Consider the following 21,456-nt stretch of genomic DNA (forward strand, 5'->3'; position numbering starts at 1 on the left):
TGTGGAGCCATAAATATGCCATCTCTGGTATATTTGGTGGGACTCTGAAATGTCTCCGTATAAAGTGCATCCACTTCTGCTGTAGCTTAACATCTTTGGATAAGACGTGAAGGCTTACAGAATCTGATTTCACACTATCACGGTCTTGTCACAGCTGCCATTTTAGCAACCAGAGGAAGACACACCAACTTGCATCTCCATCTTGCTTGTGTTAATGTCTCCTTGCCAGAGCCCCACGCCACAAGTGGCCTGGATTGGTTGGTGCTAGTTCCTCCAAATAGTCCACGTCCAACATTCTGACTTTGTCTCTTTGAGGCTAAAGGCAGTGCTCTGCACAATCACAAACCCAGTCACAGTGTTAATGCCTGAGTTTGTTTGTGACATTTCTTATAAACTATAAAAATACCATGAGAACACGTCAACAAAGTGAAAAAATGTCTGATTTCTTAGCAGTGGACGAAAAGCAGGAAAAAAAAAAACAAGTCAGCCAGTATCAGTCAAATATCCAGAACATTTTTTAACAGTGAGCGTTATTAAAATAATTGCAACCATAAAGGTCACATCTTGTCATTCCTCTGCAGAATCAAGACAGGTTTTAATAAGGCTGAGATGATTAGATTTGAGCCCTGAGGACACATGAAGTGCCTGGGATTTATCTTGTGGGACAAATGATCGACTGCTTTTCGTTAAAAAAAGCCTTTTCTGCCGAATGAGTCAGACAAAGAAGATACTACAGGATATTATTGAAGTGGATTCTGCGATGTGAGGGTTATCTGCCATCTGAGATAAGTCTGTTGATCTGATCTTCTGCATTATCACTGGTTGCAACAAGACAGGAATAAAGAGGATCCAAACAACCGTTGCTCCTCATCTATGTTGAGTATATTTAATGACAGAGAAGCCAGTCAGAAAATCAGTCAGAACCTTCAGATACAGGTGATGAGGAGGATGTTTGCATTCAATATTTTTTACACTGTCATACTATATCAGTCATCATTTCGATACAAATCCACCTTCCTGTGAGGTGTACGGAGAAGAGGTTTGTTGTTAGGAGCATGATTAAGGCCATCCAGATGAAATGTAGCTTTGTCCCTTTGATAAATCCTGAAATTCAAGTGAAGATTACTGAGTCTTAGCTGCACATTCTAACGGTCTTGATGAACTATGCTGACTGAGGCCACGCACTGAAAACATAGCATAGGTTTCAAAACATTCTTGTCTGTTTTGTAGTGAGTTATTATTATCGAAATTACAAAAAAAATGGATATTGATACTGTAAGTCAGACATAAGTAAGCAGAGTTTTGAAGTTTTGAAGCTCAGTGACTCAGAATTTGTTAATATTCTGAATATTACATACATGTGTGTTTATGTGAGTGTACACTTTATTCAAATAAACTATTTAATTTACAACGAGTGAGGTAGAGCCGTTTCGTATCTTATTTCATATAATTTCATTTTACTTAATTTTTTTTATCTGTGACGAATGTGCTGATAAGCCTCCAAGTGCATGTGGCACGTAACGAAAGTGCTCACCCGGAGCGCAAACGGCGCTTACGTATTTCGAGCGATTTCATCATTCTCCAGAGCTCGCATTACAGCGGTCCATGCTTCTCCGCAGCGTAACATCGGCACTGCTGAGGACCCGCACCGAGGTTTCCGCTTTCTGTCCGGTCTTCGCGGTCCACTTTGCTCGGCAGTCGCCTCGCTACCCGCCCAGAAACAGGCCGTTTTCAACGTCGGTCTGCTTGTGTAAGAAGAAGAAGAAGAGCCTGTGGCTGCAGCTTGCGGAAGGACAAACCATGGACGGCAATATTGAGGAGATTCTCGCCCCTTTGAGGCTTGCCGTCAAAGAACAGGTTGCACTGACTTGTGAATATTTCTTTACTGGTATAGTATTGGGGTGAACTGAGTGGTTAGATATCGTGTGAGTGCCCCGGTGTTACTAATATCCAGGCAAGCTAACCGGCTAACTTCACCGGCAGCTCACAACCTGTCAATGAATGAGAGCAGCCGTTTTATGCTAGCTAACTGTTAGCCGTCAGTCATGTCTGCGCCCTTTGCCACGTTTCAGAGAGCTGCTCCTCCTGTTGCAGGCATTTGTAAGCAGGGTGGGGTTTGGAAATGAGTCCAAATTTGTGCTGCAACCAAAACAATACAAGAATCACCACTTTGCTTTGTGAACATGGTCAGACTCCAGCTGGTTCTTATTTTGTGGCTTGCGGAGTGTTTTTTTTTTCTATGTGAAAGTCTCATGCTACCTCTCTGGTTTAGGGAGACCTGGTGCGCCAAATGAAACAAGAAGGAGCTCCAGATGTTGATGTTGCTAAAGCTGTAGCTGAACTGAAAGCAAGGAAGAAAGCTCTGGAGACAAAGGTAAGTTACTCAAGTCCATTGTGTCTTTATATTGTCACTCTGAATGCTCAGTGAGTCATGTCGGACTCTTGTCATTTGGAGCACAGTTAGAAATATGCAATGCAAATAAGGGAAATATGCACTTTCAATCCACTGTGAGAGATATCTGAGAGTTTAATTCTACCTCTCACCAAAAAAACTAAAAGCACAAATATTCAAAATCATACTCAGCTTTGTGTGGTGCCGTGCAGACATGACAGTGAGTGTAAAAAATTGCAGGAACTGTCATTACAATCCAAAGATGACATCGTCGACAGAACCAAGATGGAGGATACCCTCAAGAGGAGATTCTTCTATGACCAGGCCTTTGCCATCTACGGAGGTAACAATTGCATGGCTAACACATGAAGTTAAGATCTCAATTGGTGCTTAAACCAGTGCACAGTGCCGGCTTTAGGTGTTCTGTTACCATGCAGTAATGCTCCTCAGGTGTGAGCGGCTTGTATGACTTCGGCCCTGTGGGCTGCGCCCTGAAGAACAACATCCTGCAAGCCTGGAGGCAGCACTTCATCCAGGAGGAGCAGATCCTGGAGATCGACTGCACCATGCTGACCCCCGAGCCCGTCCTCAAGTACTACATTTATCTACCTTCTTTGACATGAATGTGAAGAGGTCCATTTTATTGTTGTTGTACATAATTGATGTGATTGCAAACGGAGGCGCCTTGTGGTTCCTGGAGTCAGCTCCAAAGTGCTGAACTGTGGGTTTTTATGAACAGGCGCATATTGATTTCTGCGATTTTATGCATGGAGGCTGCCACTATTGCAGCGCTCCATAGCCCGGTTGCAGATACACTTGCTGTCAAATATGCCGTCAGTATTGACTGTTTTTTTTTTTACTTGCATCTGACATGTGTTACATTTTTTTCTTTTAAATTTTCATTTGCTGCATTGTTGGCTCTCCCAGGACCTCAGGACATGTGGAAAAATTTGCAGACTACATGGTGAAAGACGTCAAGAATGGTGAATGCTTCAGGGCTGACCACCTCCTCAAAGGTAAAAACTTCACTTCAGCCTCCACTGCTGTGTTAACCAAAGATTAGTCATCCCCAACTCTCCTGTAGCAAATGACTGATGGGACTGTGCAGACGACAGGGATCGACACGGTACAGAGTTGTGCTGTGAGTGGCTGCCTTAGCATCACTTTTGGGCCTCAGGGCGAGTAGAACGAGTTGGATGAGCAGAAATAGCACAGGGCGTTTTACAACAATAGACTAGAACTCAGCCAAAAGCCGGTGGAGTCGACGTGTCCGCTCTTAAGACTTTCCGAATAATATGCTCAGATGTCAAAAGTGATTTAAAGCGACTTTAAACTGTTGTGTAATCACTAAAGTTTGTCAGGTTGTCTGAAATTGATAGGTAAGATAATAGATGCCTGTTTCTCTTAATTTTGATGTGCATTATAGTAGCATTATGGCTGTTTTAGACTTGCCTTCATGACTTTCTTTGTCTGGCAGCTCATCTCCAGAAGCTGATGTCTGACAAGAAGTGCACAGCAGACAAAAAGGCTGAGATGGAGAATGTCATCACCCAGGTGAGTCTGAAATGAGACAAAATTCTCTTCTTGGGAGAGTGCAGATGGGTGCTCTGATCAGGACTTTTGGGGTGATCTAAGCAGGATATTGAGAGATTCAGAGATGATTTGACAGCTGCTGATTCATCACCAGGGAACATTTGCATTACTCTCTTAATCCATTGGGAGTGACATTTGTTTTTATTTTGCCCAGACTAATTTACTTGGGACAAATCTCAGCCGATGTCTATCGAGCGTTCAGAGCACCCTTGATAATGTAATAATAAAGTAGTTTCTAACGAGGCTTATAATCGCTGTATTTCTTCCAGTTGGACAACAACACCCAAGAAGAGCTTGCCGACCTCTTTGTGAAATATAGCGTCAAGTCGCCCACCACAGGAAACGAGCTCACACCTCCCATCTCCTTCAACCTGATGTTTCAGACATCCATTGGACCAGGGGGGAACATGCCAGGGTACAGTGAAACGCAAAGCTACGGATACGATTTCTGCGATGTTTTCAGACTTTCATCACTGGTTGATTTTTAATCCAAACCTGCAGCTATCTGAGGCCTGAAACCGCTCAGGGAATCTTCCTCAACTTCAAGCGTCTTCTGGAGTTCAACCAGGGAAAGCTGCCCTTCGCCGCTGCTCAGATAGGAAACTCTTTCAGGAACGAAATCTCTCCTCGCTCTGGACTCATTCGTGTTAGGTGAGCAAACCTCTGGCTCTACTCTTTTATGTCTTTACTTTAAAAAAAAAAAAAACGATTGAGAGATGACACTATGAATGAAGGCTCCACCTTTCTTTGCAGGGAGTTCACCATGGCTGAGATTGAGCACTTTGTGGACCCAAATGAGAAGGTCCACCCTAAATTCTCCAGTTTAGCTGATCTGGACGTTATGTTGTACTCCTCCAAGGCCCAGACCAGCGGTCAGTCTGCACATATCATGAGGCTGGGGGATGCAGTGGAGCAGGTAGCATCTCAGACACTGAAGCAGGAGTTGCTTTAATGCTAAGTGTGTGTGTTGCATTTAAACCGAAACAGAACTTTCTCCTGTCTCATTCAGGGAGTGATCAATAATTCCGTCCTGGGATATTTCATCGGGAGGATCTACCTCTATCTTACTAAAGTTGGTGTGGCCAAAGACAAGCTACGTTTCCGACAGCACATGGACAACGAGATGGCTCACTATGCCTGTGACTGCTGGGACGCTGAAGCCAAAACGTCCTACGTATGTTCCGTTGCTGTGTTTCCTCACGGCTCAGCAGGTTGTCCTCATACTGTCGCTCAAAGTGTTGTTCGTCTGTTGCAGGGCTGGATCGAGATTGTGGGATGTGCTGACCGATCTTGTTACGACCTGCAATGTCACGCGCGAGCCACAAAGGTCCCGCTGGTCGCAGAGAAGCCACTAAAAGAACCCATATCCTTAAAATGCAGCAGCAACATCGCAAAGACGTTTCTCACCACGTTTCAATGCTAGTCTTTCGTGGTTCTCCCTAACTTCTCCACACAAAACCGTAAACGTTGTCCAGTTTGAGCCCAACAAAGGAGCTATCGGGAAGGCGTACAAGAAGGATGCGAAGATAGCCATGGAGTATCTCTCCGTGTGTGACGAATGCTTCATTACAGAGCAGGAGCAGCTGCTCAGTGAAACCGGGTGAGTCATACAGGGCAATGTGGGCTATGAATGATTCAGTTGTGGCTTTCAAGTGTCCCTAAATAATTATCATTATTAACAGGGAGTTCACCATCGAAACCGAGGGCAAGACATTTAAACTCACCAAGGACATGGTCGGTGTGAAGCGATTCCAGAAGACTCTGCACGGTGAGACTGACTCCTGTGGGACGGGAGGGGATTACTTTGGAGTGACCACTGTTGTAACATCCGTCTGTCTTTGTTTTCTGTAGTGGAGGAGATTGTTCCCAACGTCATCGAGCCCTCTTTTGGCATCGGTAGGATTATGTACACCATCTTTGAGCACACATTCCAGGTCAGACAAGGTGACGAACAAAGAACGGTGAGTTCAGTTATGCCACTCAGAGAAAGGACAGAAAAATTATAATTAGCAAATAATCTGCATAAGCACAACAGTTCACACTGTGTAATTTATTGTTGTTTTTTAACTGTATTGTTAATTACAGTATCTGTAACTCATTGACATGTTTGTATCACTCTCACCTGCTCGTCACTGCCTGTTCTTCTTTTCCTTACAGTACTTTAGCTTCCCTGCTACCGTAGCTCCATACAAATGTTCCGTCCTTCCTCTGAGCCAAAATCAAGAGTTCGTGCCCTTTGTGAGGGAGTTATGTAAGTGTGCACGTATATCCCTTTCCTGCGGAGAGTTGGCCTGTTGTAGCGCAGCTACCTTACTGCTCCTCTCCCTGTCTTTCTTAGCTGAGGCGATGACCAAAAACGGCGTGTCTCACAAGGTGGACGACTCCTCTGGATCCATCGGGAGGCGTTACGCCAGGACAGACGAGATCGGCGTGGCGTTTGGCATCACCATCGATTTTGACACGGTTAACAAGACTCCTCACACTGCCACTCTTAGGGACCGGGACTCCATGAGGCAAATCAGAGCTGAGGTACCGCAGCACTTCTCTTGTCACCATTCAGGATGCAAAAATAACAGAACTGTCAGTGCTGACTGATCTTAAGATGATGTAATGATTCTGTTCTGTAACTTTCTTTCATTTGATGCTATTGAACATTGATTCATATTTCTTACTGAAGCTCTGTTCACTACATCCAAAGTGTGCATTAAATGAAGCAGAACTTAATGTTCCACACACTATTTTAAACAGTCCAGTAAACATCTTTTTCCTTTTCTCCTTCCTCAGGTCAGTGAGCTGCCTGTGATTGTTCGTGACCTGGCCAACGGTACATTGACCTGGGCAGAAGTGGAGAGCAAGTACCCCGTATTTGAAGGACAGGAGACCAGCAAGAAGGACACTGTTGAAGAGTAAATTTCATTCTGTCTGCAAACCGCTCCATAAAAAAAATCCACAAACTCGATGCATATGCACCACCAGGAAGAGTCCTGCAACTGTTGTGCTGAGCCAGAGCAGTTCACTGAGCCCTGCCTGCGTTCTACACCACTGCAGTCACTAAAATGTCTTGTATTTATCGAATCTCAAAGAGTTGTGGATAAGCTCGCACAGGACGTCTTTGATGAGCAACATTGCATTCACATGTGACCGTGTCAATATGCTATAAAAGGGAGAAAACGTTAATCAGGTTGTCAGTGGAGCGAGGCTTCCACCTGTCGCAATTTTCAGGTGGATTGAATTGAGATATTTAAAAAATGTCAATAAAATCGGCCAACATTTACAGGACATGCAAAATATAACTGTTGTTTTATTATTTTTGTTAAGCAACAGACCGAAATAACGGCCGCTAAACGGTGAAATCTACACAAGAGTATCAATTCACAGGAAATTGTACCTCCATTAAAAGGTTGAACAAACTGCTGCTCAAAATAAAGAAAATGGAATGTCACAAAACTTATAGTTTTTAGTGGGAATTGTTTGGGTTTTTTTTATCTTTTTTTTTTTTTTTTTTTTAAGCAATGAAAAGTAGAGTAAGATACAAAGCTGTTAATTCAGTAAACACTGATTGCTTTATCATGCACTGGTTACTTCCGGATATCTGCATTCAGCTGTTTTTGATGTTGAGTCTCAGTTTTAACCACTAGGTGGTGCCATGTGACTCGATGTTAGTGATCAATATATATGTTTGCAGTTGGAGGTAAGAATGGGTAAATGAAGGATTTAAATTTTCAGCCAAATTTTGCAACATGATGGGAGATCTCCTCATAACTTCCAGCCAGAATGAGAAATCCCATTTGTCCTTTGTGAAGGCAGCTCTTCAATCTTTCAAGTAACTTACTCATGCAGGAGTCCATGTCAAAACCTATTTAAGTTATTACTTTGCTCATGTGGTGCGCTTCTAAGTAAATTTGTGTTTAATCAAGTGGCCGTATTACTGTCTCTATACCAAATAGAATGTCATTAAGCACACAAGAAACGGTAGAGAGGCCATATCAAGTTATTTCTGTTCCACTGAATGTAATACTAGCTTGTTCATAATAAGGTATTTGGAACTACAGTGGAAATTGTGCACTTTAGATTCAGTGTAAAGTGCATCCCCTCGATCCGAAGAGAGCCTGGAGCAAATAGATCTAGAAAAGGAGTGCGATGTACCAGGTGTGAGGATGGAAAAGTACCTGCTCCTTTAAGGGAGGTTGTGACTGAGCAGGTGAGTCCCTCCAAGTTTTACATCTGCAACCTGGGCTAACCACACTTTTTTAAATATTTTTTCCAAAATTCAACCGGTTGAAAGTCACAAATCAGTGCTGGTGAACCTTAAGTGTCAAAAATCTCCAGTTCTTCACTCATGAAAATGACATGAGCTTGTTATATGTCACATGTAAACATTGAATGTTCAAAAAAGGGAATACAAATGTAAAAATACAAATTCAGTGAGGTCTGAGTGCACAGAGGAGGTAGAGGTATACTTCTCAGAAGCATCAGTCGAAGAGAAAGGCACTGAAATTCCAACAATCTTTCCCATAAAAATTCATGCAATCAACACCGTATTATAATGGAGACAAGTGGGTGTTACAAATAAACCATTTGTTGTCATTTCAGTTCAGCTGCTATAAAACTCATTATGGTAGGAGCTGACATGGCTACTTTGAAGCAGGAGAGCAGAGCAGTTTTTGTTCTTGTGTGGAAAACAGCCGTCTCTGTTTTCTGCTGCCACAGAGTAGGACATTGTTTCCAGTGTAATTGAGCCTTCCTTTGGCATCTGCAGTCCTTTGGCACTCATGTCAAAAGAACTGGAGGGATGTGAACACTACAGTGAGAATGGTTAAGAACATTCATCACATTTTTTAATAAATATACTATATAGTTTTTGCAGTATCACTATTAAAGACACTGAATCAGATTTCTAAGTGTTTCAAATGTTTTTTGTAACTCCTCGAAGAGCAATAAGGAAATGTGACTACAACTGGGTACCGATAAGTACAGATAGTCAACTGTTTATTCCATTTTGTGAACATGAACAGAAAATAGATGGTATGATATGATGCTTTCATAGCACTACGGTATAAAATGAATAAACTTTTGTTTTCTTCAGCTCCAAACCCCTGCTATGATAACATTTTTGCATCGAAGGGGTAATAGTAGACATTATTGAAAGCAGTGGGTGTTGAGCAGCTTCAACTCAGGCCAGAACAAACAGAACCAAAAGGGAATGCACAACTTTGCCTGATCTTCAGGGCTCAGTCATTTCCACATAAAAGAAAATGATGCTCATGTTATTTTCTTTTTCATATACATCGGGAAGATACATGATGAATGCAAGCAGCACAAAAGTGGAAGTTTTGTCATGGGAGCAGTTGCAGCATCCCCTGTTGTCTCAAGTAGGACTTTTCCTGCCCTCGTGGTGTTTATTCGTGCACGCAGGCACGGCCAATCATCACGTAAAAAGAATGTGTTACTTCAAGTGTTTGCAAAAGCACCTGCATGTGAAGGATAAATATAATGCCTGTGAAAATGGTACTATTGCGTTGTAAAAAGAATGCTTTTTTTTATCCCATCTCATGATTTGTTTTCTTACTATAACCAGGTGATTTTATAGCCTGAACCCAACCAGGAAGTGGTGAAAGCGTTTCAGTGAAGCGTTTTCCTGTTATCAACTGTGTTTTGATCTTGATCTCACATCATGCAAATGCCTGTGGCTGAAAACGCAGCACTTGTCTGCTCCTTTTCTTCCTCTTTGTGAGGACTTTAAAGCATCTGCAAATGAAAAGACTTGAAGATGATGTCTGCCCTGCTGTGGAAATGCTCATGTGAGTCGTATTTCCTCTCCATCGTCTGTGGGAGCATTACTGTAAAGGACACCATTTTGAGACCTATGGGAGGAAATTAACAAACTAATTCTACGGCTGTTTCACTTTGAGAACTTGTTGCACCTCGGACACGTCAGTGAAATACCAAATCCAGTACTTTGTTGCTGTGGTCTCATCTACCAAAGTCTGGGGGCTCGTCCAGGATCTGCCCTCTCCAGAATCATAGGGCGGAGGAGATTCAGTGATAACAGAACTACGAAGACAAGAGGGTCATGTGATCACAGCTGGTAGGTGTCCACAAGGGCAAATCTGAGCTTCGGGATGATCTTGAGGAGGTGTCATGTCTGCATCTCCGTCCCTGTGTGTTCTGTTTCCTGTTTTATTGTGGTGTCTCGTTCTGTTTCTTGTTTCCTCCTTCTCTGTCTCTGTCAGCTTTCTCCCTAATTAATGCTCATTTATCCCACCTGTGTCTCTTTGTCATCTCTGTGTTCAGTATATATTTTCCCCTTGATTTTTTCATCCATTCTTTACCAGATTGGCACCCTTGGTCCCGGTGTGTCCAGCACTCTCTCTCGGCCTCTGTTTTTCCTCGTACTCTGTACTTTGTTTTGCGTAAGTTTATTTGTTACTTTGTGTTTATTGCTTGTTTCTTTTATGGTTGTTTTTTTTCTGCCACCATGCAGTGTTCTTCTGTTTCTTTGCCAACCAGTTTTTCCAGCATTGCTCTGATTTTTAGTTACCCGCGTGGACACCTTTTTGTTTATTAGATACTCTGAGCTTTTACTGTTGTCATGCATTTGGATCCTCATCCTGCCTGAGCTCTACTTGAAACCCTGACAGCAGGTGCGAGTCACTTGCTAAAGTTAAATGATTTGGTGTGTAAGGTCATTGATCGTCTTCATACAGTTGCTATTACAGATGGAGTAACACATCATCCTGAAACACTCAAAGGCTTGTCAGCCAGGACAGTAGATGGCCCTACACACAATCACATGCCAACAGTTATTGGTAAAAAGCTTATTACTCAATGAAACTGGAAAACAACGATGTGAGAAAGGACACCGGGGCTATTTTAGTGTGAAATTGTTAAAATGATCACAGATCTTATAAATGTCACAACAATATGTGATGCAACACAGTGGAGGGCTGCATTGAGATTGGGTCCCGCGGGACCCAACTCAAATCTCGCGGGAACGGGCGGTATGAACTTTGCTGCGGGCGGGAGCGGGCGGCTAAAAAAAAACAAAACTGCGGGACCGTGATGTAGCCTAGCAACAGGATGTCAATAAATTATGTGGAAAGGAAGCTCGAAAAAGGTATTTACATCACAAAGACAAAGCAAGGCAAGTCTGACATTTGGAGAAGTTTCTCAATTGTCCACGAATCTCAATAAATTCATCTTAATTAATAGCCTATAAAATGAAGTGTTTTCTCCTTTCTGGACGGGAGAAGACTCAATATCAATATATTTCCATTATTGTGCGGGCATAAATTTTCAAAGTTTTGCGGGTGCGGGCGGGAGTGGACATGCGCGTTGCGGGATGAAGAAAACAGTCCCGCGCAGGGCTCTACAACACAGTGCAGACAAAGTATTGCTCACCGAAACATAGATGCAATCTTACTCTGGGGGGAGTGTCTCAGACTCTTCTGCATTAGACAGATGGATAGCTGCAGTAAGGTTAACACTTTGCAACATCATTTAGCAAAGAAGGATAAGTTATCTGATGCCTAGATGGGAGACCATGAGGGGCATCTAATATTGTCCGGCAGTCTATTATACTTATTTAGCAGCCCCTCTGTTCCGCCCCCGCTGTGTCAGTGGTCAAAGTATAAATACATCATGTCACCTTTAACCAGAGGCAGCTCCCTCTCAGGGAGTCAGAGGGACCTGGAGCCCACCCTGCACTCTGTGGAGGCACAACACACATAAAGTTTACGTTTTTTTTCTATACATTTTTTTTTTTCCAATGTGACATTTTGATCTGTGTTTTCCCCTCCTTTCAAACAAATTCAAAGGGTTTTTTTTCTTCTGAAGAACCTCTTCGGGCTTGCAACTGCAGCGTTCAAGGTCAGTATCACAACAGGTGCCGAGGACAAACCGAAGCGTGTGACCGTGTGGCATTTCGATAGCAGGCATCTCACCCAGACACTGAGAGGAAAAGGCAGGGAGAAGTTTGAGGTTTTGCATTTGTTTTATACAGGATAGAAACAGGAAAATCTCTCATCAAAGTTCAGTGACAAAGCCACACAAGCTTATTGTGTTACTGTGTGTGTTGTGCTTACAGGCTGCTGAGGTGCATAAATTCACAGGAGAGGAGTTGTTTGGTTAAAAATAGCCAGCAGCTGTACTCTGGTACAGATATTTCTTTCCTTTCTTAATTGTAATCTGCCCTCCTCTGTTCTCTTTGAAAAATCAAAAACGTGTCAAGCAAAAGTCAAATACCTGAGTGCTTAGAACTCCGAAAAGCACATTGAATTTCAGAGGTGTGCAAGCAGAATATTTTCACGTAAAAGTAAATATGACTTCAAGTTCGTCAAGTTCATCCAGGCAAACTGTGCTCATTAACAGGTTTGTTTTTACTGCACGAGCCTACTTGAAGAGCTTTTCATGATTTAATGTAAAAAATAAAAAATAAATCCTATCCTATACACTGTTGAACCACCTCTTTGCACCCTCTGCTGAAACACTTAATTTCAGCTCCTGTCTCTTTAAGGACTCCCTTCATAAAAGCCCATTCTGCTCAGAGTGGTCAGCTGATTGGTCAAAAATGTCTGCATCCAAACATATTCTCTAACATTGTTTGAGGTGTACTAGAACAAGGGGATAAGTTTCGTAGATATGACGTTAAGTAAAGGAACAATATCCTGGACTACAGACATGACTTTAGAAGCATTTCAGGGACTGGAAATAAAACTGTTGACATGTTTAAGAAGCTATTTAAAATGCTGAATCTAAGAGGAGTTGGTGTCACATAGTTTTCCCTTTTATCACAGCTCTACTTTTTACTTCATGAAGACGAATGAGAACTTCTTCCATACATAATACATAACACGTGCTGTTGTTTCTTTCATCATCAAATCGGTTTCTGACCTCTTCTAAGGGTTTCAAATCGGCTGAATGTCACTGAAATAATGTGGTGAAGGGTGACGTGTCACAGAGAGGAAAATTCCTCAAGTGCTGTATTTACATTATCGCAGGAAGCAAATGTCCTGTTTCTGTCCACCTTGGATTGTGTGACACAGCGAGTTCATACACGGCAGTGATCTGAATTAAGAATGACTGACCAGTTTGGAGGCCTATTTTGGTAACATCATAGTAATGGAAGAGATGTCTTTCATTGTTGAGTTTTTATTTTTAAGCTTCCAGCTGCTGGTTCAGGACTGTACATTGGTTGGGAGCCATAATGTGGCTCGGAGGAACAGAATATGAGCCTCAGAATAACATAAATGATCAGTTTAAGGAGGGGTGAAGCATCTTTATATGTTTCATAATCATTGGCAAGTTGGGAAAATCCTTTAGCGCCATGTCGTATTGTTTTAGACGTTAAATCTGTTGTTAGGTGTACAGATGTGGAGTCGACTGCTGTGATTATGGTTTGCTTTCAGCAGCCTCCAGAGCTCTCGTGCCTGCATCATCATGGGGATCAAAGCTGCTCTTCCCAAATATGAGATCTACTTCTACAACACCGTGTTGTGTCTGGCCATGTTCTGGGCAGCTAGTTGGATCTTTGAGGTGTCCAGTTGTGAGTATGAGGGAGCATACACACACACTCACTCACACACTCTTATGCATACAGACGAAGGATTTGTAGGATGATATGCTTTTAAACTCAGACATAAGCTGACACAGTTTACATATGCATGAAAAAAGTACCTATATTTTAAAGACTATTGTTATTGAAAGTTGTGCATTGATCTGCATTTATTCTTTGAGTTTGGCATTTACTGGCTATTAGGGGAACAAAACCAATATCTTGTTATGTAATGTCGCTATATTAAAGTCAGCTGAAGGAAGATTAGCCCGAAAGTAAATGTCAATACATGCCCTACAAACCTTGACCAGCATATTTACTGCAGGAATCTTCAAATGTATGGCTTGGCTTTCATTTGCAGACTGATGAATGTTTCCCACAGTTATTAAGGATCAGCCTAAATAGAACCTGTACAACTCAAAAAGATGAAAACCACCAGCGGTTGCAGCTTGCAGAGAGTCATGCATGCTGGCTCCATTCGGTTTAACATGTGTTCCTTCCCTCGGATTATTATTAACCTGCATTATTTAAAAGATTAGTCAAGTAATAAATCACTCACAAATGAGGAACTGAAACCAGCTGATGTATGAAATCTGTTTGTAAGAAATGACTGAAGATGTTAGTTTTCTGAAAAATTACCATGCTTGTCTCTATATATTGTAGACTAGACGTTGTGATTGGGTAAAAGGGTAATTATACATCTCTCAGATAAACAGCTTAACTACTCTGATAAACTCTCTTCAAGAGGCCCAGCATCGTCTCCAGTCTCCAGAGGGGTGGAAAAAAAACAAAAAACACCTTTAAAAATTCAGTCCAGTCTCTATAAGTGAGTTTTACTGGTGACCCGTCAGACATATATCTTGTGCCTCCTGTACTGCAGTCACGTACACACTGACAGCACATTGTGCAGAATACGTATGGGGCAGTGTCACGGTGTGAGGGCGAAGACTCGGAGCTATGCAGACCACGCAGAGGAGATCGGGTGTCAGTATTTATACCACAGAACAGAAGAGGAAAATGGGCCCAGTGTTTGGCCTGTATTTGTTTCACAGTAATAGAAGTTTCACATTGACAGTTATATTATTTCATATTGTCCTCCTGCTTTCACGTTTTTTCAGCCAGTGCAAACAGAAAGACATTCAAAACCAGCGTGAAGCCGGGATATTTTGGGAGGAAGATGGTAAGTGAATGCGCACAGCTCGTGAGGATCTTGTCATTAATGCAATAATGTCTCTAATTGGTGTTGCTTTCCTCACTTGCTCCACAGGACACGGCAGATTTTGAGTGGATGATGTGGTTTTCCACCTTCAGAGCGCACATCCTCTTTGCTCTTTCTGGTCATGTGTTGTTTGCCAAGATCTGCTCCATGTTGGCTCCACAGGTGCTCCAACTGACTGATTATTTTTCAATGAGCTGCTGTATGAGATGTAAAAGACTTCCAATATGCGCTAATATGCCACTATGAAACGAGGTAGAAGAAATAATCAGGTTATATGAGGTTTATCAATCTATCATTATGCTGAGTGATAAATAAAGTGTATATATATATATATATATATATATATTCACTGCAGTTCATCTTTACAACATTTTATAGTGGCTTTTAGATGATAAGTTACATAGGAAATAGTAAATAGTGTCAGTTCGACAGACTTTAAGGACTTAATTTCCTTGCTGTGTCATTTGTTTGTCTCCTACAGCACAGGTCCTTGATGTACATGGTGTATGGTCTGCTGGCTGTGTGGACCAGCATGGGCTGGACCTACGTCACCCTCATCCTGTCCCACTGTATCCTGCTCTACAGCATCTCCTTAGTGAAAATCCGCTGGCTCTGCTTCATCACTGGTCTTTGTACCCTTGCCACGTTCAAGTGTGAACCCTTCGTGTCCTGGCAGGTAACAGCTGACTCTCTGAGACGTCTTATGAAGACAGAAGAAAGTATTCCTTCGGCGCACTAGGAGCATACTGTGTTTCTCTCACATATTTCACTGTTTCTTCTCCACACAGGCAGGTTTTGTGGAGGGGGACTTTGAGCTGCGCCACGTTCTCTTCTACGGAGGTTGCGGGTTCACGATTATGCGCTGCATGAGCTTTGCTCTGGAAAACTGTGAAAGGAAAGATGGGAACTACAACATCCTTGAGCTGCTCAAGTACAACTTCTACCTCCCTTTCTTCTATTTTGGGCCCATCATGACCTTTGATAAATTCTATGTTCAAGTAAGTTCACCTTGATTATTATAAGAGATCCCAGTTATCCAGAATTTCAAAGATTATTAGATTTTTTATTGGATATTAATTACAGAGAAAATTGTACAGGCATGAAGTGATATACTCATGTTTTCAGCTTGCATACCATATTATTTAATTACTCCTGGCTGTTTTTAGCTTCACCTGATAAAATTAAAGAGAATTTATCTTGGTTAGATTGTTAGGACTGTTCCTTTTCCATCACATCTCATTAAAACATCAGAAATTAACGTCAGAATTAAGTCATACTGAAAACATAATGTTAAATGGTTGTGCTTACATTCTGTGTTAACACAATAGATTGGCTTAGCTCTCCATACAAATTGTAGATATGTCTCCATGAATTCCAACACATTGTAAATTTGTGAGAGAGCTTGTTCAGGTAAGGTTGAAGGTCTGTGGCTGGTTGTGACATGTCTTTGCTGCCCTCTGCAGGTCAATAAGTCTGATTTGACCAGGAAGGAATGGGAAATGTGGAATATCAGTCTGCAGGGCCTGATCCACTTTGGAGTTATCGTTCTCGTGGACGTCCTCTTCCACTTTATGTACATCCTCACCATCCCCACTGACATAAAGCTTCTGAAGCACCTCTCTGACTGGGCTCTGGGTTTGTGCCTGCTCCTGGAAATTCCTTATCTCATTGTTTTAATATTGTAGTATATGAAAGGGGATCATTTGCTCTGCAGCAGAAATAATGTAACTGTGTTGTTTCCAGTGGGTCTGGCTTACTTTAACCTGATGTATGACTGGGTAAAAGCTGCTGTCATGTTCGGGGTCATCAACACAGTGTCCAGACTGGATCACCTGGACCCGCCCAAAGCACCAAAATGCATCACAATGCTCTACGTGTTTGCTGAAACGTGAGTTGAGTTTATACAGCTTGACCAGTTTCACTTCTTATTGATTGACAGGAAGTTATGTAAGTTGTCTGTAATACTAAACTTGTTTTATGTCCTTTTTAGGCATTTTGACAGAGGGATCAATGACTGGCTGTGCAAGTGAGTGTCGCAGAAAGCAAATACGGTAACATTTTGTTAATCATACCAGATGTAGAGGTTCTGATGGGCTCTATCTCCACAGGTATGTCTATGATTACCTGGGAGGAAAGCATGAGAATGTGGTGGAGGAGCTGGTGGCGACACTTTGCACCTTCGGTGTCACCATCCTCTGGTTGGGACCCTGTGAAGTGGTCCTAGTCTGGGCTTTCTTTAACTGTTTTGGTCTCAACTTTGAGCTGTGGACGGCCAAATTATTTACCATGGAGCCGTTTGCCTCGTTTGAGGTTTGTTAATGGATGCTGCCTTTTAACTTTTTAGTAAGAATATTCATGTAAAGAATGTACTGATGATCTTTTTTTTATTAACAGATGGCAATGTCAGAAGCAACGTCCCGTCGCATCAGAGCCATCTTCAACACCTTCAACTTCTGGAGCATTGTGTTGTTCAACATTGTGGCCTTGAACAGTTTGGACTTTGCCAAGCTGGTTGCCAAACGGCTGCTTCTGAAAGGTGAATTCATTTTTTCCTTACAGAGAAGGTTTAATTTCTTACCATTTCAACAGCATATTGACAATGAATGATCTCTGCAGGTTTCCCAATAACCACCGTCATCGTCATGTTTGTGACCTACTGCCTGATTCAAGTGATCAAGGAGCGAGAGAGGAGACAGGCCCTCATCGACGACCCTGATCCCCTTCCTCCTCCTCCCCCTCCAAGTGCTGCCCCCAGCCCACCTGCTCCTGCACCTGCATCTGCACCTGCATCTGCACCTGCCTCTGCACCTGCTGCTGCTCAGCCTGCAGCAGACCCCAGCAAAGAAAAAGCAGAGTAGATTTCTATTGTGGGTTCAAACAAAAGAAAGACAGTCTAGTTGTGTGTGTTGTCCAAATGCAAGCACTGTTATAGCCCAATTAGCTTTTATAACAAGATTTTTGAACAGATGCTGAAAAACCACACAATGTCAATTAATCTTGCTGTATTTATATCTAAAAGGATCATTTGTACCATAGTGAAAAACATTCACCAGCATGTACAGTTTACCTGTGTACAGCCCTGGAGCCAATAAACCAGACAAGGAAACAACACTGTGGGATTGTGGGATCCACAATCCTTGTCAATACTATAATGCAAGAAAAATAAACTGCAAAGATTTGTTCAAAGCACCATCATTTCTGTCTCTATGGAGAGTTTTTGACTTCTTTTAAGAGGCTGAAATTTGAATATGAGACTTTTTACACCACTGTGGTGGTTGTGTGATATTTCTCTCATGTTGCATCAGCTGTTGGCCACCAAATTCCTGTGAGCTGCACTCACAGCTGTGGTGGATCCCTGCCTAGGGTTCAGCATGTCAATAAAGAGCATATGTTTACATTTAAAAAGGAATGTTTTGTCTTTTTGTGATATTTGGTGCAGGTCTACAAAGCAAAGCAGAGTCATTCTCAGTGAAAGTGCTTTGGGTCTGAAAAAATCCAGTCCAGTCATTCCTGCTATAAACCACAGACTGTATATAACAGTAGGACAGAGTCACCAGTGTCACCCAGGACTACTGTCTGAGTGCCCTTAGTTTAGTCTTGAGTTTTAGCTAACAGATGGATTCAGTGGTTGGAGAGGCCATGGTGTACAAAAACAAAATGGAGAAGATTCTCAAAAGTTTACGCTTGTTTATTTGTTGTTGGAAGCGCTTGGTTTGCATGCAGTGTATATGCTACTGGAAAGGAAGACGCATCTGACAATTGCTCCATGGATCTTGAGACAACAATGCATTGTTCAGACAGGTAAACAACTCAAAAGTGATTAGAACCTACAGAATGGTCATGTGAGGGTGACGCACTCATCACAAGCTGGTTAGAACTGAAGAGGACTGTTGGATGAGAGGCAAATATTCTTCAAGAATTGGTAAGAGCCATTAATCCAAAGCGTTCATGTCACTCATAGCAGATGTGCTATTTATCACAGATGATTTTGCACCTTAATACATGCTGAACTGTACACATTGAATTTAGAAAACAGCCTCAGGTGTAAAACCCTTTAAGGAATTGGATATTTTTAACAATTCTGAAGCTTTTGGCTTCAGTCTTCATCCCATCTGAGATAAACAGATTGTCTTGACTACAATGTATTTGAAAAAAAAAAAAACATCTAGCTTTTGCTCTGTGATAAATAGCACATCTGCTCTTACCAATTCTTCAAGAATATTTGCCTCTCATCGAACAGTCCTCTTCAGTTCTAACCAGCTTGTGATGAGTTGGAGGCTTATAAGCTGTTGAAAGAACGCTCGTATTTTTGAAAATACACTTAATCTGAAGAGTTAGATGTCTGTCCAGACATTTATTTTTCACAATTTTATTATTTCTAATCATGTAAATTCTAATCTATGTGATTGATTGTTTCAGGGTTTAATTCATAGGGACATTTATTTTTTCATTCATTCATTCATTTTTAATTTGATAACCCTCAGACCTCACACGTTTTTTTTCCCATCACTCTCTCTTCTGTAACAGTGACTAGTTTGACTTCCCAGCAATGTCCTAAACCCGACAGTCAGCTGACTAACAGTAACAGCCAATATCCTCTGTATATTTAGACAATATAGCCCACGTGTCTGCAAAGAAAGCGATCAAAGACGACTGATTTCCATTAGTGGATTTTACGCGTTTCTTGTCTGATTTTTTTTTTCTGTTTGGAAATGGAAATGAAAATTAAACCGGTTCAGGAAGACGAAACATTCTGTAAAGTTGAAGGAATCAGCCACACGGCAAAAGACGCAGATGAAGAGCTTCAGCAGATCTATGACACAGTGAGTCGAGATGGCATCATTGCTGCTCTATCCCTGACCTTTACACCAGTGTTTCATTTTGATATCACTGTAATTGGATTGTTTCTAAGGTGAAGCCTCTTGCAGAGGAAAAAGCAGGAAAAACCTAAGATGTTTTCACTGCCAAGATCTACAAGATGCAGTGTGTTGCAGGGACCAGCTTTTTCATTAAGGTAACAACCCTTGCTAGGTGGCAGAGAGTCCAAACCACTCAGCACTCTGTTTCTTCTTGTGCATTCAGATTGACATATGATCTTAAAGAGCTTAAGAGGAAAACACAGAGACAAACTCTACTGTCAAGTGAGCTTTCTAGCAGTTATCAATATACTGTTTAATGTAAACAATAGATCATGTACCTAATTTGTAGCTGAGTGCTAATGACAGGAGATCAGCATTGTTTGAGCAACTTGCTTTTACTGCAGCCAAAATACAAAACATATTTCAATGTAGGTAAGACATGTTTGCTTTTTTTTTAGGTCAGAAGGAGAAGATCACATTCACCTCCGTGTTTGGCAAAAATGTCCATGTTATGGAAGAGACCTCGAGCTGACTAATGTGTAGGACTCCAAGAGCCACCACAACCGTCTTGAGTAGTTCTGAAGAGATCTCAAACCACACAAGGCATCGTTGCTTAGAGACTGCAGTCTTCTTTGGTTTGCTAATATTCTAGTAATTAGTTACTATTGCACACAGATAAATGTGATGAAGCAATGATCCTCAATGAAATGTAGCTCAGTGGAGATAGTGGCAAAAAAACGCAAAACCAAACAAAACTCAAATGTACCTAAAAAAAAAAAAGTACCTGAAATGTGTACCGAATCACACTTAAATACACTTAAAATACAGGAAGAGGTTGACAGCTCCTGTTTGAGGCAGATTTTAAAAAAACTTAAAATTGGTTGATTGTGACGCAAGTTTGGAAGCTCTAACGAGCGTATGATTCCTTATTTGTTACACCGTGTTATATAGGATGTGAAAATCAGTTAAACTATAACAATTGAGTTTCACTCTTGAGTTTTTAGCTGTGTCGTCTGACTTCATGACTAACCTCGGTAGAACCTTTGTGTCAGTCCATGTTAAACCACAGCTGTTTAACATCAACTGGGGTCCATAAACACACCATCTTATACAATTACAATGAGTTCCATCCAGGCCTCTGGAGCACAGCGACAGAAACACAGTATACTATACATTCATCTATTGTGACTGTTGTGTACTGTATGTAGCAACTACAGTACACAACAATGGTTCATTCATTCATCAGTGATCTAAAGATGTCCTACTTACTTATTTAATGTATAAAGGAGCAAATCTGGTTTTGGGTTTAAGAACAGAACAGAAATGATTTTACATTGCTGCATGACTCCATCACTGGTTGTGTAATCATTGCAGACTGAGCTGCTGTCAGTCTTTAAGTGATTGCAATTGTCAGGAGTCCTACTTTGGACTCTTGACAAGATGTAAAGAGTCCCAAATATGACAAAAAGTAACAAAATATTTGTTGATCAGTGTTACACATGGATAGAGTCTTCATTACTTCAGAAATGACTAACGAACAAGCAGTGGACGAGGCTTGAAAAATTAATAATTTGTCGTGTGACTCCGTGCTTTATAGAAGTTGTATGTTTCTTTATATAGCACAGTACTACATAATACAAAAAAATGGTAAACTGGCCATGTGGCTAAGATGTCACAGAGACCCTCTGAGTCATGGTGGACATTTTTGCAATGAAGCAATGCGTCAGCTGCTGGAGAGTCAGAGGATCGCCACAGGGGAGTTGGTAGGGATGGAGTTGTGAAAGGGGGACAGAGAGACATAGATATTGGATTTCATGTTCCAGAATAAAGCCCATAGCTC

At 41.7% G+C, this 21,456-nt stretch overlaps 2 protein-coding genes and 1 non-coding gene across 7 annotated transcripts; all 3 read left to right on the top strand.

The window, feature by feature from the left end:
- Positions 1-1,562: 1,562 nt before the first annotated feature.
- gars1 (glycyl-tRNA synthetase 1) lies at positions 1,563-7,417 on the top strand. The gene is made up of 17 exons (XM_072378193.1): positions 1,563-1,857; positions 2,273-2,374; positions 2,633-2,735; positions 2,843-2,984; positions 3,320-3,408; positions 3,870-3,946; positions 4,255-4,400; positions 4,487-4,636; positions 4,739-4,901; positions 4,995-5,159; positions 5,241-5,353; positions 5,445-5,585; positions 5,668-5,753; positions 5,837-5,946; positions 6,143-6,236; positions 6,324-6,514; positions 6,770-7,417. Exons 1-17 carry the CDS (start codon positions 1,606-1,608, stop codon positions 6,893-6,895), a joined length of 2,250 nt encoding a protein of 749 aa, XP_072234294.1. The 5' UTR covers positions 1,563-1,605; the 3' UTR covers positions 6,896-7,417.
- LOC140285084 (small nucleolar RNA SNORA84) lies at positions 3,075-3,210 on the top strand. The gene has a single exon (XR_011910282.1). It is a non-coding gene; the product is annotated as a small nucleolar RNA SNORA84 (small nucleolar RNA).
- Positions 7,418-11,415: 3,998 nt separating the features above from the next.
- Positions 11,416-18,162, top strand: hhatlb (hedgehog acyltransferase like, b). Of its 5 annotated transcripts, none has more exons than XM_072378557.1 (12): positions 11,416-11,854; positions 13,393-13,529; positions 14,657-14,718; positions 14,806-14,919; positions 15,239-15,433; positions 15,546-15,755; positions 16,221-16,392; positions 16,501-16,645; positions 16,748-16,783; positions 16,866-17,067; positions 17,152-17,293; positions 17,374-18,162. In XM_072378557.1, the coding sequence occupies exons 2-12, from the start codon at positions 13,424-13,426 to the stop codon at positions 17,613-17,615; spliced, it is 1,626 nt and encodes a 541-aa protein (XP_072234658.1). In that variant the 5' UTR covers positions 11,416-11,854; positions 13,393-13,423; the 3' UTR covers positions 17,616-18,162. The 5 variants fall into 5 exon arrangements, with proteins under 5 accessions (XP_072234658.1, XP_072234660.1, XP_072234661.1 ...); XM_072378559.1 differs by having other exon boundaries at positions 13,396-13,529; XM_072378560.1 differs by having other exon boundaries at positions 13,405-13,529.
- Positions 18,163-21,456: the final 3,294 nt, after the last annotated feature.

This window comes from Leuresthes tenuis, unplaced genomic scaffold (assembly GCF_036924035.1).
Source record: "Leuresthes tenuis unplaced genomic scaffold, fLeuTen1.0.hap1 SCAF_24, whole genome shotgun sequence".
NCBI classification, from domain to species: domain Eukaryota; kingdom Metazoa; phylum Chordata; class Actinopteri; order Atheriniformes; family Atherinopsidae; genus Leuresthes; species Leuresthes tenuis.

Coding starts and splice junctions, on each gene's coding strand:
- hhatlb (XM_072378557.1), top strand. CDS start 13,424: ATGGGGATCAAAGCTGCTCTTCCCAAATATGAGATCTACTTCTACAAC. Junction 16,646..16,747: donor CTCTACGTGTTTGCTGAAAC/GTGAGTTGAGTT, acceptor TGTCCTTTTTAG/GCATTTTGACAGAGGGATCA. Junction 17,068..17,151: donor AGCCGTTTGCCTCGTTTGAG/GTTTGTTAATGG, acceptor TTTTATTAACAG/ATGGCAATGTCAGAAGCAAC.
- gars1 (XM_072378193.1), top strand. CDS start 1,606: ATGCTTCTCCGCAGCGTAACATCGGCACTGCTGAGGACCCGCACCGAG. Junction 5,754..5,836: donor ATTCCAGAAGACTCTGCACG/GTGAGACTGACT, acceptor TGTTTTCTGTAG/TGGAGGAGATTGTTCCCAAC. Junction 5,947..6,142: donor AAGGTGACGAACAAAGAACG/GTGAGTTCAGTT, acceptor TTTTCCTTACAG/TACTTTAGCTTCCCTGCTAC.